General features: G+C 43.2%; 1 protein-coding gene across 3 annotated transcripts in view; it reads right to left on the reverse strand.

Moving 5' to 3' along the window:
• The window catches only part of BICD1 (BICD cargo adaptor 1), an 808,512-nt gene that overhangs the window by 107,099 nt on the left and 685,271 nt on the right, over nt 1-16,142 (reverse strand). The window contains exon 8 of one of the 3 annotated variants that reach the window (XM_086952777.1): nt 4,146-4,151. The exons of the other annotated variants lie outside the window; for them this stretch is intronic. Within the exon in view, the coding sequence (XP_086808903.1) occupies nt 4,146-4,151 (6 nt within the window). The remainder of the gene's footprint in view (nt 1-4,145; nt 4,152-16,142) is intronic. 3 annotated transcript variants of the gene reach the window in all.

The following is a 16,142-nucleotide window of genomic DNA, read 5'->3' on the forward strand; positions in this document are numbered from 1 at the left end:
CTTTGGTAAACAATTGTGGCATTTTGTCTTCTGCGAGAGGGGGAGAGATGTGTGCAAGCCCCAACTATTTAATGATCTTTGCAAATTAGTATGTGGTGTCTTTCATATATGCAGGGGTATAGTTACATGGCGGGGTGTGTGTTTGAAGTGTGACGCCCCCCACATGAATGCTTTCCTAGGTTTGTTGATGTGTCTGGGGGCCCTGAGTGGGGTCTGCTATGTCTATGTTGGATTTTCTCATTGTGCACCAAGAATAAAAGATACAACTGTGACCGTTGATGAAAAAAGGACAGAGACAGAGATATACCTGTGGTGGCTGAATCTGAAAATGTTTACATGGATAACCTGGAATTAATAGAGGCTTCCCCTCTAGTCAAATTGTGTGATCTTAGGCAAACAATTCATTTCACAAAGCCTCTGTTTTCTTTATTATCACCTATGACAGCACATTTAAATACTTGAGTTCAGAATGTGCTCTGTACGAGCACCGCTTATGCTTGATTTAATAACCTATAAAAAATGATAACGATATAATGATTTAATAAATGGATTTAATTAACTATAATGATGGTCCATCTACAATGGGAATCTAGGCCACATTTAGGATTTACATGACCACTGCCTTAGTCTGCTAATGGCATTGTTGTTGGTGGGGCGAATGAATATTGTTTATAGGTTCATGTTTAAAAGCTATCACTGTTATCAGATTTCATGGCTTGACTTGACTCATGCACAGACTCTTAGAGCAAAGCCAGACCCCCGGTTCGGCTCTGGCTCGGCTAGCTTTATTAATTTGCTTTATTTATGACTCAGTACCGATGCACAAAGACACTTCTGAGCACACCTTCAGTACTCTATTACATACCTTTGTGATTTTGCAAGGGAGGGGGCCGGCCGAGCACTTTGCCAGGGCTGCTTTTGGTTCCCAGTCCGGCTTTGACAGTACCTTTAACTCCATTTCCCCTGCCTGTACTTGTTATGTTATGTTATGTTGTGAACTTATATCGCGCACGAATCACCGGGGGGCATCTCAGCGCTTTGCTCAGTCACAACTAGAGAACGAGATAGCAGGACAGAAGTCAGGGCCACTAATACAAATATGCTTTGAGGTGTTTCCTAAAGGCATAATAAGAGGAGATTGCACACAGGGCCACTGAGAGACTATTCCAATATGTAGGGGCTAGGTAAGAGAAGGCCTAGCCCCGACCTGCTGCGCTTGATGCGTGGCACTTGGAGTAATCGCATCAAGAGAGACCTCAGCGCCTGGGTGGGTCTGTATCTTACCACTTTCCTATGTAGATATACAGGACCTAAGCCCTGAAGGGCGAAGAATGTCAAACAGCAGACCTTAAAAAAAGGACCGCTGTTTGACCGGGAGCCAGTGGAGGGATTTTAACAAAGGCAGTGACGGGGTGCCAGCTGATTGATTCAGAACCAGTCTGGCAGCAGTGTTCTGTATAACCTGCAACTTTCTCAAGTGGGATACTCCGACCTCGGCTAGCAGGGCGTTGTCATAATCTAGCCTGTGATCGTCGCTTGGGATTTTTCGCAACAGCTTTAGCCTAAAATAACAAGCCCTGGCTATTGAGGATATATGATCTTGCATTGAGAGGGTCTGATTCAGTTTGATGCCCAGATTGTTAGCACTCTGTGCCAGCACAGGAGGGGCACCGAGTTTCGTCGGCCACCAGTCCGAGGACCATGACTCTCCTGCCTTGCCCAGAAGCATAACTTCTGTCTTGCAAGGGTTGAGCTGAAGATAGTTTTTTTCCATCCAGTTGTAAATCTCCAGCATACCAGTACAGATCGATGTTTATCGGCCTCGCTATCTGGTCCACAGTTGAACACCAGTGAACTTCTCACAGACAGTACCTTTAACTCCACTTCCCCTGCCTGCACATCTCTCAGACAGTACCTTTAACTCCACTTCCCCTGCCTGTACTTCTCACGGACAGTACATTTACCTCCACTTCCCCTGCCTGTACTTCTCACAGACAGCACCTTTAGCTCCACTTCCCCTGCCTGTACTTCTCACAGACAGCACCTTTAGCTCCACTTCCCCTGCCTGTATATCTCTCAGACAGCACCTTTAAATACACTTCCCCTGCCTGTGCTTTTTTCTCCTGGCACCTCTATCGCTTCACACCTCTCTCTACGTGTCCCTCTCCGTGTCCACATCTCTCCCAGCCTGCACCTCTCCATGCCATGCAAACATAACGCACACATGAATGGCAACGTTTGTGACACCACGGTATCTATAGTAATAAAATAACAACACCTAAAAGCACTACATAATCAAATTACAACACATTACATACTCAAACCACTAAATACTATATTCTTATTCGTCTCTCATAGTGTTATATAGGTACAATGATATGTAATCTCATCTGTAAGATTATTTACTACATTTGTATTTGCATAAATCACACCAAGGGTGAGGCCATGAGGATTACATTTGGTGTTATGATTTGCGCAGCAGTAGTGCATGCCTTGACAGTTAACCGTACATTTCAGTGGCTTCTAAATATACTTTACGTTTGAAGTGAATATACGTTATATTTCAACCACAACAGTGAGATATGAAAAATATGTCATGATTCTGGTGAAATATGGATTTTTTCAGTAATTGTTAGCAATGCAAACAACACAGGACATAACTTGCCCCACCCGCTATGGCATTCACACTTGAAAAACATAAGGTACTTTACAGAAGAGAAAAACATGGTGAGCCACATTAATTATGACATGTGTTGTGTGTACCGTGTACCATAACTGGCACATTTCAACGGTTTTATACAATTAAGCCAAAACCAAAACCCAGTTTTTAGGTCTCGCCTAGTGATGCAGCGCATGCTCTGTCGCCTTGGTGAGACCTATAGCCGCCGGTTTGGTGGGCGAAGGGGGACTGGAAAGGTGCACGCTTTCAAGACAGGACATGTGCATGTGTACGTCTGTCTAACAGCTTAGCTGAAGCCAAGCAGATGAGCGCGTACCGCTTAAACAAGATGTGCACGTGATTGGCTCTGCTCGGTTTCTTCCTCTCTCCGCATGCAGGAAAAAACATATGCACATGTACTGCTCCCTCTCTCCACACGCAGGACAAAACATATACATGCGCTCTGCTAAAACATATGCACGCACTCTGCTCCCTCTCTCCAATGGCAGACAAAACATATGCATGCGCTCTGTTCCCGCTCCCCGCATGCAGGACAAAACATATGCACGCGCTCTGCTAAAACATATGCACTTGCTCTGCTCACTCTCACCGGATGCAGGACAAAACATATGCACGCACTCTGCTCCCTCTCTCCGCACACAGGACAAAACATATGCACACGCTCTGCTCCATCTCTCCGCACGCAGGACAAAACATATGCACGCGCTCTGGTAAAATATATGCACGCGCTCTGCCGGGCTGTGCTGGGTCCAGGGAGCGCTGGGGCCCAGTCAGTCAGCGATCAAAGGGAGTGCAGGCTCACTGTCGGATGGGGGACAGACTGTGCTGGGTCCCTCTCAGACAGGCTGTCCGGGGTGAGTGCTGTCCGGGTGCAGGCAGCGCTGGGTCGGGGCAGTGCAGAGAACAAGCTGATCCCCTGCCTGCCCGGTGCTCTGCCCCTGTGTCTCTGGGTGTGTCTTGCGTGGGCTCTGACCCTGCTTGACATCTGCGCCCCTGGGCCTCTCCATTGGGGTCCCTGCCCTCTCCTGTGCGAGGCTGCCCTGCTCTTCATGCTCGCATTTGTCATGTATTCGCGGCACGTGGCTATGCGTCGGGGGCCCTGATCGTGGCCCTGTCCTTGGGACCTGACCTGCTTCTCGTGCTCATGGAGTGGATTGCTGCCATGGTGAAGGATCCTTTCCAGCTTAGCAGTAGTGCTTCCCCGCCGTGCTCGGGTCATCGTGCCAAGGTGCCAGGGTGCGGGGTCTCCCACTATGTCCAAGATGAGTTTCTGGCTCAAGTTCTCATCTCTACATAAGGTGAGTGTTCCTCCCCCCATGTGCTCCTGCCTCAGTGTGCTTCTGACCCCGTGTGCCCCTACCCCCATGTGCCCCCGACTCCGTATGACCCTGCCCCCTGGTGCCACTGACCCGTATGACCCTGCCCCCGTATGCCCCTACGTGCCTCTGACCCCTTGGGCACCCACCTCTTTCTGCCACTGGGTACAAATAAAGTGTCTGTTGAAGGGGTGAGTTGAGCGGTGGTCTCTGTACCCATCCGCCTCTGGGCCTCTCTGGTAGGGAGAAGAGGGGACGGTGCCACCCGTCAGTGAATGCCACTCGTTGGGGCCCCCTCCTTGGCTCCGTGCTCCTTTCGCTGCTCCCGCGGGCCCCTGTCGCTGCTCCCTTTGTTGCTGCTCCCGTGGTTAGAGCACAGTATAGAATACAATGTCTGCACGCTGGTGAAGCACCGACCGTGTGTAAACATCATTGCATTGCCGTTTGTGAAGCGCTTCCCTGCCCTCTGCTTGGCCCAAAGTGATGTCTTCGTTGCACAATTATTATCTGTCTCCCATGACAAAGTTATGCAGCCCTGCGATTGGCATCGGGCACATGATGAGTCCTGTGCACATGCATGCGTGTTCATGTGTGTGTGTGTTTACAGATGTCTGTGTACAGGTGTGAATCTATGTGAGAGACTGTGTACAGGTGTGTGTGTATTTATATGTGTGTTATGGATACAGTGCATTTGGTTCAACCTTTAAATAAATAAAAATAATATAAATATTTTTTTTATTATATGGATTTTCTTGTAACATTTGTTTTGTGCTGGTTTGTGAAAACATTAACCACGCAATAAACTTTACTTCCTAAATGTATCTAATACTTCTTTCTGCAATGTTTCGAAGTCTAATGAACGCTGTAGGCCTTGCAAAGAGTTTGTTACTTTCTAAATAACGAAATAAGTACTAATGCAATAAAATACAATGTACCTTTCTAATTAGTTTTAATGAAGTTATGTATACAGTGCATTTGGCTCAACCTACAAATAAATGTTCGAAAAAAATATATATATAATATATATATATATATACACACATATATATATATATATATATATATATATATATATATATATATATATATATATACATATATATATATATATATATATATATATATAAGTGATTCAGCACAACACAAATGTTACATGAAAATCCATCTAATAATAAAAATGTCCCCACACATAAATGTACATGTAAAAATTATATCTCATAGCGAAATTGTAAAACTTGATATTACATATTCATCACTAGACATTGTTCGGTCATAGAATCCCAAGTTTATTTTCACAGTTTATACCTAAAGGTGTCTGAACCTACCTAATATCAATCGTCAGGGCTTTAAGTGGGCTGAGTCCGTCTGGGTCTCAGACCCGGAAGAATTTAAAACGGGCCTTGAAGCGGGTCCCTGTTCGAGACTATAGTCGTGTCCTAAACTTTACAGGCAAAAATACTGAGCGATTTATTTATTTTTTTGTATATTTTTATGTAAAATATTGACAGCAAGAACATAGATCAGGTCGCATCCTTGGTAAAAAAAATTCCAAGTGAGAGGGCGCTATGGTAAGCCAAGGGAAAATATATAGTAAGGACTCTGGAGTACAATAGTTTGGGGGGAGTTTGGGGGGGGGGAGTTTCTTCCTTTACAAAAAAAAACTGTTACAAATGGAAAGCAGTGTCTGCTGGGGGAGAGGATAAACGATAGTACCATACAGCAGTAATAGACATTAATGGCCATATGCAGACTCTCTGTACAGTGGGTCCTGTCTGTCGCCCGTCAACCACTTATCAAAAACAAGCTTTTACCATGCAATAGGTCTCGCATTCACGGGAGTTTGAGCTATTGGCATTGTAAATGACAATGCCTCTTATTTATGTTTTGTTTTTTAAAACATAAATAAAACGCATTATCCTTTACAATGCCAATAACTTAAACTCGCGTAAATGCGAGACCTATTGCACTGCAAATGCTTGTTAAATGTGTTTATAAATATATATTAAGTTCACTACAGACAGCTTTCTTCAGCTTTCTTACATCGCATCAACTGCAGAGCGCCACATAAGGATACAGCTTGCAGCAAAAGGCCTCGAAAATGACCTTGTTGGTAGTAAGATGGATTGTCTTTGCCAAAAGTCATTTTACCTGGGACTTCGACAATCCTTGGCTAGAACTGATACGAAGTCAATACTATTTTCAGCGCGTTTCGAGAATTAAAAATATAACGGCTTTACATTATTGACTAATCACTCCTACAGGGGCAGGTCTTCTAAACAAATGAATATTTAAATGGATGTTTTTTCAATACAGTGAACAGCATATTTTGACCAATCATCATGTTAATAAAAAAATAAAAAAATGAAACCTTCTGCGTTCACAACGGTAGAACATTCGCCTTGTGGGCTCCTTGCAACCGAGTTTGTACATAAATGTTCGCCAGGCCTGATGAAGTACTATACTAAATAAAGACGCTATTGTTTAGTTTGAACTATTTAGAACAGAACTTTATGGCTCCAGTAGATGGCGCCCTGATATCGCTCAATCGTCAGTGGTGAATTCTTTGCTGACAAACATTTCCATCTGCCAGGTTCTGTCTATTCTCTGCAGCTAGTGCACCTGCCAGTTGAAGGAAACAATAGGTATCTTTATGGATTCCAAGAAGGGGTGGGGGAGGGGGAGGGCAGTGATTCTAGCATGGAATCTGTAAGCCATTAATCAATGTTTTTTTCAAGCCAGTTACAATCTGTTGTGGCGATAATATCTCTGCACTGTAAGTGTGTGTTTATTAGTACACTTCGTAAAAAAATAATATTATACGTCCACATCTACTTAGGTGTTTGTGAGAAATTGGGTTTTTGATTGAGGACGATGAAAACTCATCTCAAGCAACAGCCGCAATCCTTGTCAAGGTGAACCACAGAAGTCACTACACTAACCAGTGCTTAACCCTCTGTTAGCTTGGCAGTAAAGCAGTCAGGCTTAACTTAGAGGCACTGTGTTGGGTATTTATGCCGCACACAAACAGTAATATAGTGAAAATACATCACAACAGATAATCCCAAATGTAATAAATAAAATAAGACCACAATGGCATCAAATGTAATAAGTGGAACCGGAGATATGGAATTGTAAAGGTTTAAGCAGAAAATGGCGCCAAGAAGCAGAGAGCACTAACTGTGGAGCTCTGGTCGTGCTAGAAAGGGACAACGTCACCAGTTCAGGTCGATTATGATGGAGTTCAGGCCAACTGCAGGGGATCAGACCAGTTCCACTGAAAAAGTTACCTTCACAATGTCCCACGTGCAGGGTTCAGAACTTCAGCATTTCACAGGAGCTCAGTTGATGCAAAGGGTCCAGGACTTGGGAGGCCCCCCTTGAGGATCTGGAACTCACTCCAGCAGAGGCCAGCAGGGCTCAAGCAGGTCTCGCTGCAGGTCCAGACATGTCCAGTTGCATCAGGTCAGCTGGGCAGTTGAAGAGAGGCCTCTGGAGCTTGTTTTGTCTCTGTAGCTCAGAATAGGAGGTCAGCTAACTGACCCTTGGACTCCCTCTGGTAGTCCTGGGTTCAAGGATCTGGCCCTCTCTCCTTTAAGCAACAAGGCAGGCCCCCAGCAGCAGGGCAGTCCTCTGAAGAACAAGACAGGCCTCAAGGAGCAGGTCAGACCTCTGGTTACAGCACAGGGAAGAATCAAGGCAGGCCTCAAGCAGCACAGCAATCACGTGATGAACAAGGCAGGCCTCAAGCAGCACGGCAGTCCTCTGATAGCAGCAGGGCAGTCCATTAAAGAACAAGGCAGGTCTGAAGCAGGAAGGCAGTCGCCTGGTAGTAGCAGGACAGTCCTCTGAGAAACTAAGCAGGCCTCAAGCAGCAGGGCAGTCCTCTGGGTTACAAGTTAGTCCTTCTGTAGTCTGCCACAGGTCAACAGGTGTAGTGAAGTGTAGGTCTGAGGGTCCCCTTTTTATACCTGTGCCAGCTTTAAAGTGGAAGAAACTTCTGGAGTCCACCCTCAATGGTTCTGGAATTTCCTTCCTCCCTGTCCAGGTCTTAAGATGTCTGGGGTGACAAGAGCCTAGTATTAAATTCTTTTTGAGTGTCCTGAAGCAATCCTTTGTAATGTAAGTGGGGAAGGGAACAGCTCTGTCCCTCTGATTCTAACAGATTCTAACAGGTTGGCTCTCTCCAAGCTGCACACAGGATCACTGTCTGGGTCTAATGCGTATTCCTGATGAGGGAGCTAATAACAGGCCCAGGCAACTGGAAACCACTAGAAGACCTAAGACAGTTTAGGGCATGAAAATACTGACATTGTATAAGTGGTATTTTCAAAATTGTAAACTAAAACCCAACGTTTACTTTTTTTATTTATTATTTTTTTATGATAAATATTTTTATTATTTTCGAGGCAGGATTTCAATTTGTAATACAATTTACAATACATAAGAAATCTATTTCTGTGACTTCCATTTGCAATAACATGCTTATCTTTTAATATTTAATAATTACTATAATGTTTCCTAAATAATAAAGTTGTACAATTCCGAGACAATCAATAAGAGCTTGATCAAAATGAAGCAGTGTGTGAGTAGAAGTACAATTTTAATTAATGTATTGATTGCTATGATGCACGTCTCCTAATATCCTTGTGTAGAGCCATCATTTTTAACACAATCCAATCATGTATTTTACCAATTTTAACTCTTTAATTTTGTACATCTTATTTAAGTATCATTGTTATAAAAATATTCCTAATATACTTCCACAATCAGAAAGGGGACAGTCAATATTCTTAATTTATCTACTGTGAATAAGAGTTTTGACTGGGGCTTAATCTCTTAGTGACAGTCCAGGTCGATTTTCCCCACAAGCAGTTTTTAACATACAACAGGTCTATAATAGATGTGGCAAGTTACACATCCCTTCATTGGGGATGCAACAGACTTTCCTCGGATAATGTTTGTTTATGCATTTGTTTTCAAAATGGAATCTCATTTTTAACTCTAGTTTGTCAGCCCAGCGGTCTGCAAGAGGTATTGTTACAAATTCTCCAATAGCGTCCTCTCACCTTATGCTATCTGCTAATTGGTTGATTCCCAGCTATTCTTCCATCAGAAAGCATAGGGGACTATTATACACCTGAAAAGTACAATCATTACACTGTTTGTTACATTCATTTCATATATGCATTCTGTAGAGAAAGCAATCTTAATTACTCTTCCGATTAGTAATAGCAAAGCCAACAGGGCAGGCTTTAATGTTATAAAGCATGTAAGCGGATTTTGTGAATGCTTGTGCTCACATGCATTTGTAAGGTAAAGCCACACCAACTGACTTTGCTAATGCTTGTTTTATCAGTTATCATATTTTCAAAACATTGGTGGCATCTGTATTCTGCTGTTACTATACCAAGATTTAGTTTACATTCAGACTCAGTTTATTATGACTTTTGTAACTTGCTCAATCTGTTGTACATCTTCAGGACCATCAATGTGTTGTCAAAGAGTTCTGGAAATGAAAACTGCAAATTGTATGTCTTACTTTTTTATGGTTAAAAGGGTAAAAGTCGTTACCAGGGACGCTTAAATCTGTTCCCAAAACTTGCTCACCACAACATTATTATTTGTTCACCACAATGGTGTTACAGTTCATGGAAGCAGTGCAATCGCCATCTCTCATGTCTTTTCACACCCCAACTTTTAACTTTTAAAGAAGATTTAAAACTACAATTAATTTGAGCTCAAACAGGACATTTCTACTTGCTCCCAATCAACAGTTAGCACTTATTAAATGTAATAAAGCAGCCCAATGATATCCCTACCAGGACATGGCTAAAACACCCTAAAGCAGCTCTCACGGTGTTTACTGATTTTAATCATTTAATTTTAAAAGTAATATCATATTCCCTATTTAGATATCATCAAAATTAACAAAAAAAACAACAAAAATTTTGTCTAACCTCAAAATGACTGTCATCTTGTAGACAATACCAGCCTTTCTATCTGCCTTGCTAAATTAACTATCGAACGAATCCTTTGTTAGTTAGTTGAGTCCACACTCCCTGCATGGCTTTCAGAAACCAGAGTCAACCTTCAGTTCTTTAGAATTATTAGCCTGCTGTTCTACTTTGAGTTACATGCAAATCACAGCCGTAAACTACGTATGGTATGTGCCATATTCCCAAATTTCCATCACTTACTGATGTGTTTTTGTGCTGCTGTTTGATTTGCAGGGTTCATAAACAGTTCTGTGTATTGCCATATGCTTTCAGATTATCCAATGTAGAAAACATGTCGGTGCATACGTGCCTCTCCAGATGCATTCACATCATATTGATTTAAGTGCCTCATACTACATAAATGCATTACATAGATGAAGTGGTGGCTGCTGCTGCTAGCGATCATTGATGCTGTGTGCTTAGCATGGTTCTTGAAGGCACGCTACATGTTCATATTCTAGGCTGATCCAAGAGCCATGATAGCAGAGGGCAGCATGTGCTTGTCAGAATTGACAAATGGACTGTCCATATTCTTATTGGAGACTCAAAAACATAGAGCAAAACATCAAAAAGCCCAGTACATTGTATGCTTGCAAAATACATTCCAAGACCAATCACTACAGGTAAGTAGATTACGTACATTTATGGGAACCAGTTCATGTAGACACTGGTCGCCACCTAAGTTAAAAAAAAAAGAAAACACCCCAAAATTCTTAATTTTTACAGTTATGATAGTAGTTGGTTTTAATATACCAATATATGTGAAATTATTCATCATCATTATTGTTAGTAAAATTATAAAGGTTGCTTTTATTATTGTTGGGGGGTGTTACAAAAACGGGTAATATCTGGTGTACACTCGCACACAATATCCGTATATATGATGAACGTTTATGAAAATCTCCTCAAATAACATATGTTGACAGCAATGACTTACTTAGGGTGTGGAAGGCACTTAATTTATGCAGTCAAAAACTGCAGACTCACTCTGTTAGCTAGGACAGGTGCAAGAGTAGCTAAAGTATGACAGACGAAAGGACCATCAGCCAATTGAATTGAATTGAATTGAATTGATAGACATTTGTAGAGCGCATGGCTACCCGGAAGCGTCCTAGCGCTAAGAACTGACACGGAGGGGACAGAATACTAGGGAAACAGAGCGTTCTTCAATTGCTTGCGAAAGGCCAGATGATTGGGGACTTTGCGAAGATGTAGAGATAGAGCGTTCCAGAGCTTAGAGGTGTTATAGGAAAACAACTACCTGCCGCTTCTGGACCTCTTGATCCTAGGGATCTCCGCTAAATACAGGTCGTCTGACCGGAGTTTACTATTTGCTTTATAAGGGCGTATCATGTATAAATTAATGGGTAGACCGGTCCCCTGCATTGATTTATGTGCCAGGCATAAGGCCTTGAATTTGATACGTTCCTTCACTGGCAGCCAGTTAAGGGGGCGTAAAGCAGGTTTTGCGGATTGTCTGTTGGCGGTTCCAGTGAGAAGTCGGGCGGCGCTGTTTTTAACCGACTGGAGTTTAGCGACTACTGAAGTGGGGGCGCCCAAATACAGCACATTCGCATAGTCCAATCTAGAGAGTATGAGAGATTGGACCAGTACTTTTTTGCTTGGGGGGAAGGATGGGGCAGAACTTTTTAGGGGCCATTCTGAGTAAGCCATAGCAGAGGGCTGCCTTCTTACTGGCCTGCGTCCTAAAGCTCAGCTCCTGGTCCAACCATACACCCTGGCTCTTAATTTCTGACTTTGGGACTGGGGCAGGACCCATCCTAGAAGGCCACATGGAGCTGGGGTTGAAACTGAGGTGGTTGCCCAGTATCATAATCTCGGTTTTACCACCATTGAGCTTGAGCTGGGACACATCTATCCAGTTTGAAATATCCTTTAAACAGGAGTAGAGGGCATCTTTTTTTTGGTCTGCCTGGTTTAGCCCAACCACCAGTTGCGTGTCATCGGTGTAGGTGATCATCCTGATACAAAAGGGGGCTGCAATGGCTGCCAAAGGGGCCATAAGAACATTAAAAAGGGTAGGGCTGAGTGAAGAGCCCTGTGGCACTCCACTCAGCAGGGAGGAGGGATTAGATGTAATATTCTCCTCGAATACCTGAAAGGTTCTGCCATCCAGGAAAGAAGACAGCCATTGCAGCACCGTGCCATTTACTCCTATGCTCCTGAGACGCCGGATCAGAATCGTATAAATCACCGTATCAAATGCGGCACTCAGGTCCAGGAGCAGTATGACTGCCGACCCTCCTGAGTCGAGAATCTTCCTGTTTTCCTCAACTACTGCTAGCAGCACTGTTTTAGTACTCTGACGCAGTCACAACCCTGTTTGGGAGGCGTGGAGCAGGTTGTGAGTTTCAAGGAATCTGGAGAGGGTCTGGTTAACGTGTTTCTCTGCTACCTTGCCTATTCCAGGCAAAAGGGATATGGGGCGGTAGTTGCCCAGATCTGTCAGGTCAAGATTGGGTTTTTTAAGTAGGGCTTTTACCATAGCCCCTTTCCAGTTGGTGGGAACTATCCCAGTGGCTAGTGAGGTATTGATCAGATTTGTCATGTTGGGGGCTATAATTGAGGTGACCTGTTTCAGAATGCTAAGAGGCGTCGGAGCAGTAGGGGAGCCCCTCTTTACTGAGGACAACAAGGTAAGAAGAGTTTCCTGTGACAGAGGAGGAAAGACTACAAGAATAAGTTCAGGGAGACCGGAGTAGAAATCCGTCTGTGGACTTGCCATCGTCATCCTTACATGGCAGAGATTCCAAGATATGCTGAACCTTAGTGGTGAAATATTCAGATAGTTGTTTGCCACGTTGACCAGAGGTGTCGGGAGCTATACTTGTGGCGGGGGCTTTGAGTAATTTTTTAATAATAGTAAAGGTTTCTTTTGGTGAGTTAGCAGCTGATAGAATCCTAGCCTCAAAATAGGAGGTCTGGGCTCTTCTTAATTCTGCTTTATAGGCATGGATGGCTGCCCTGTAATCCAGTTTTTTGGAGGGTAGAAAGCCTTTCCTCCCCACTCTGCAACTCTGGGCATTAAGCTTGCTTAATCTCCACAACGGCCCCCCGCGGCGGGATGCCTGGCTTTCACCTTGGGGATGCCCTGTAGGGGCTATCTCACAGGGAAAAGCCAGGACGGGTTCCCAAGGCAAGCGCGGAGATACCCCTTCAGGGGTCGATTCTGGCGCTATATAAGAAACATAATAATAATAATAATAATACTGTCTTTCCATTATCTTGCAGTGTTGCTTTAAGGTGATAAGTTCAGGAGAAAACCAAGGGGAATTGCGAGGTCCAACAGTCTTTTTTATTCTGGTCTTCGGAAGGACAGAGTCAAGTGACTCTTCTATCCAACTAATGAAATCCTCATTGGCTTTGATTGGGCACAGGTTCAGGGTTGGTATAGTCCTTTCCAGTTCCAGGGGCCATTTCTCCAGGGGAGCTTGTTCCAGGAGCGGCCAATGGCCCAGGTAGATTGAGTAACACGTCTGATGGCCTGTGGTGACCAAGAAAAGGGCACAAGAAAATGGTCCGACCAGGGAAGTGGGATGGGGTAAGTCCCTTTAAGGCCATCTAAACTGGAGAACATCGGGTTGAGAAGGTGTCCTTTGACATGGGTGGCATGTCCGATTTATTGGGACATTTGGAGAGACGTAAGGTCTCTGGCCAGCTCGCCTGCATTTTTACCATTTGAGCGGTAATGTATCGGGCTGTGTGGGGTGGGCTAGCGGGCCGGAGATGGTTTGCATGAGCCGAAGCTCTGAGATGGATATACTCTGTCTCCTTCCCTCATATAGTTCAGATAATCACAGGGCTGAGCAGGTGAAGCTGTTTATCTTCAGCTGGATTTCTGGGGATGCCATGTGAGCACTGCTGCCTGTGTTGAAATGTATCCCCAAGGGGCAGGGTTGCAATTTTTAGTGTATGTAATATATCCAGGCTTCGAAACTTGGGACTGCAAATCTCGCAGGGAAAAAATATCCACGAGCCATGGAGAAAAATAAGACGACTGGAAACAAACAAGAAGCGGTCTTCACCATCTATTCATGGCAGTGACCACTATTCAGCGCCAGGACACCGTTTGGTATCAGCGCGCTTTATAAGTGTCATAAATAAATAAAATAAATAAATAGAAGGCAGTGAGTCAAAGGGAAGTCCACCACATTAAAAAGAAATCAGTCTTCACTTTGTAAGCACTGCACTCATTCTTGCGGCGTGCTGCTGCTCGCTCCCGCAAGGTGGATGCCACCACAAGCAAGAGTGCAGTGCTTGAAAAGTGAAGACCGATGGCTAAAGGCCCTCCTAGAGTAGCGCATGCGCGCTGCCTAGGCGAGACCTAAAAAAGGGAGGTTTAGACCTGAGACAAGATTTACTTTCCAGGTCAAATTGGCAGTTTAAAACTGCACAACAGTCTATAGTGGCAGACCCGAGGCATGTTTAAAGAGCTACTTAATTGGGTGGCACAATAAGTGCTTCAGGGCCACTAGTAACATATAGTTTACAGGCCCTTGGTACACTTTGTAGCACTTTACTAGGGACTTATACATTAATTACGTTTGGCAATCGGATTTAAGCCAATGGTACAATGTTTGAAGAAGTGAGCATAAGCACTTTAGCACTGGCTAGCATTAGTAAAGTGCACAGAGTCCTAAATCCAACAAAAACAAATTTCAGGAAAGCAGGAGAAGCGAAGGCAAAACATTTGGGGAAGACCACCGTAAGACTGACAGGTCTAATAGTGTTGAAATGAAATTAGAAATAATGCTTGAAGACAGAAACACCATTGACATTTGCCAGTTATAGTTTAGTGAAGTAACTATAGCTTGCACCTTCATCATGCACTGCTTATGACTGCACATATTAAATCACTCATGACATGGTAAATGGTATCATTGATTACACCACTGATGGCATCTCAAATGACATCATAGATGACATTACTAATAACATCATGCAGTCACTGTGACAGATTTTATAGGATTTGCTGACTTAAAGGAATTCAACAAGCTACACCTGTCTCTAGTCTTCTTTCACCAATCATCTGAAAATGGACATAACTTTGACCCCTTGCTGGACACGCAGAATTGATGGATGTTACACTCTTTTTACTGGCATTCACCCATCTAAGAAACAAAATGCCTCCGTGGACTTTAATGAGGTCACCCCTACTTGAAAACTTAAACAACCTTCAAAAAAGAGTTCATACCATATTCACCTTACTAGGAGCACTCTCTTAAAACTTTATACGATCTGCAATTTTAAGTCAAGACATTAACAGGTATGCATTTGCAAATGATATGACACCTTCAGCCAGACCTTATGGATCGACCTTCCTTAGTTTAGTAAAATGCACAATACACATCCCTGAAAAGAACACAATTACATACAACCTTAAAGCCATGCTTACTACCCATTAAGAGTTAAACCACCTCTAAGAGAGTCACGTCTACATTCCACGTTGTTCAACAATTTGCGGTGCCACAATATCTACATAGAAGTGCTGGAAATAAACTCCCACACCTTATACCTGTCTTTTTTTACATAGAATTTATCTATAGCAATGTATTACAACTATTTAATATGAGCATGTGCCCAGATATCTACAGGTGGTTAATATGTGGTCAACAGAAGCTTTGGCCTTTAGGTTTTTAGCAACAAGTCTTGTCTTTAAGTCACAACCTACTTTAAAACATGCCTATGCAACCACATCAGGCGGGCTCAGCCTTTACCTTGTTTAACATAGAGTACTACTTCCACCCCAAACTTTAATGATTTAAATTTGTTTGCACCGTATTACTTTTCACATGCACAACCGCACTTGCCTACTTTGCTTATGCTATTTCCACTCTACGCACTCACATGTGTACACACTATAACTCAATGCTGTATATGACAATAAGCTCTTTTCTTACAACTGCCTTTTTTAAATGATATGTTTGTTTATGTAGGAATGTGAACAGGACTATCATTATGATATCATTTGAAAAGGATTAAGTGATGTTATCAATCAAGTCATGTAATATGTTATGTTATGTTATTTTATGTTATGTTAATTATGTTACAGTGCATTTTTATAGCGCACGGCTACTCTAAAAGAGTGTCCCGGCGCTTTCCACAGGCAACTTACAGTGTCAAATCAAC

The sequence above is a fragment of the Lissotriton vulgaris genome, chromosome 1_2, assembly GCF_964263255.1.
Source record: "Lissotriton vulgaris chromosome 1_2, aLisVul1.2, whole genome shotgun sequence".
NCBI classification, from domain to species: Eukaryota; Metazoa; Chordata; class Amphibia; order Caudata; family Salamandridae; genus Lissotriton; species Lissotriton vulgaris.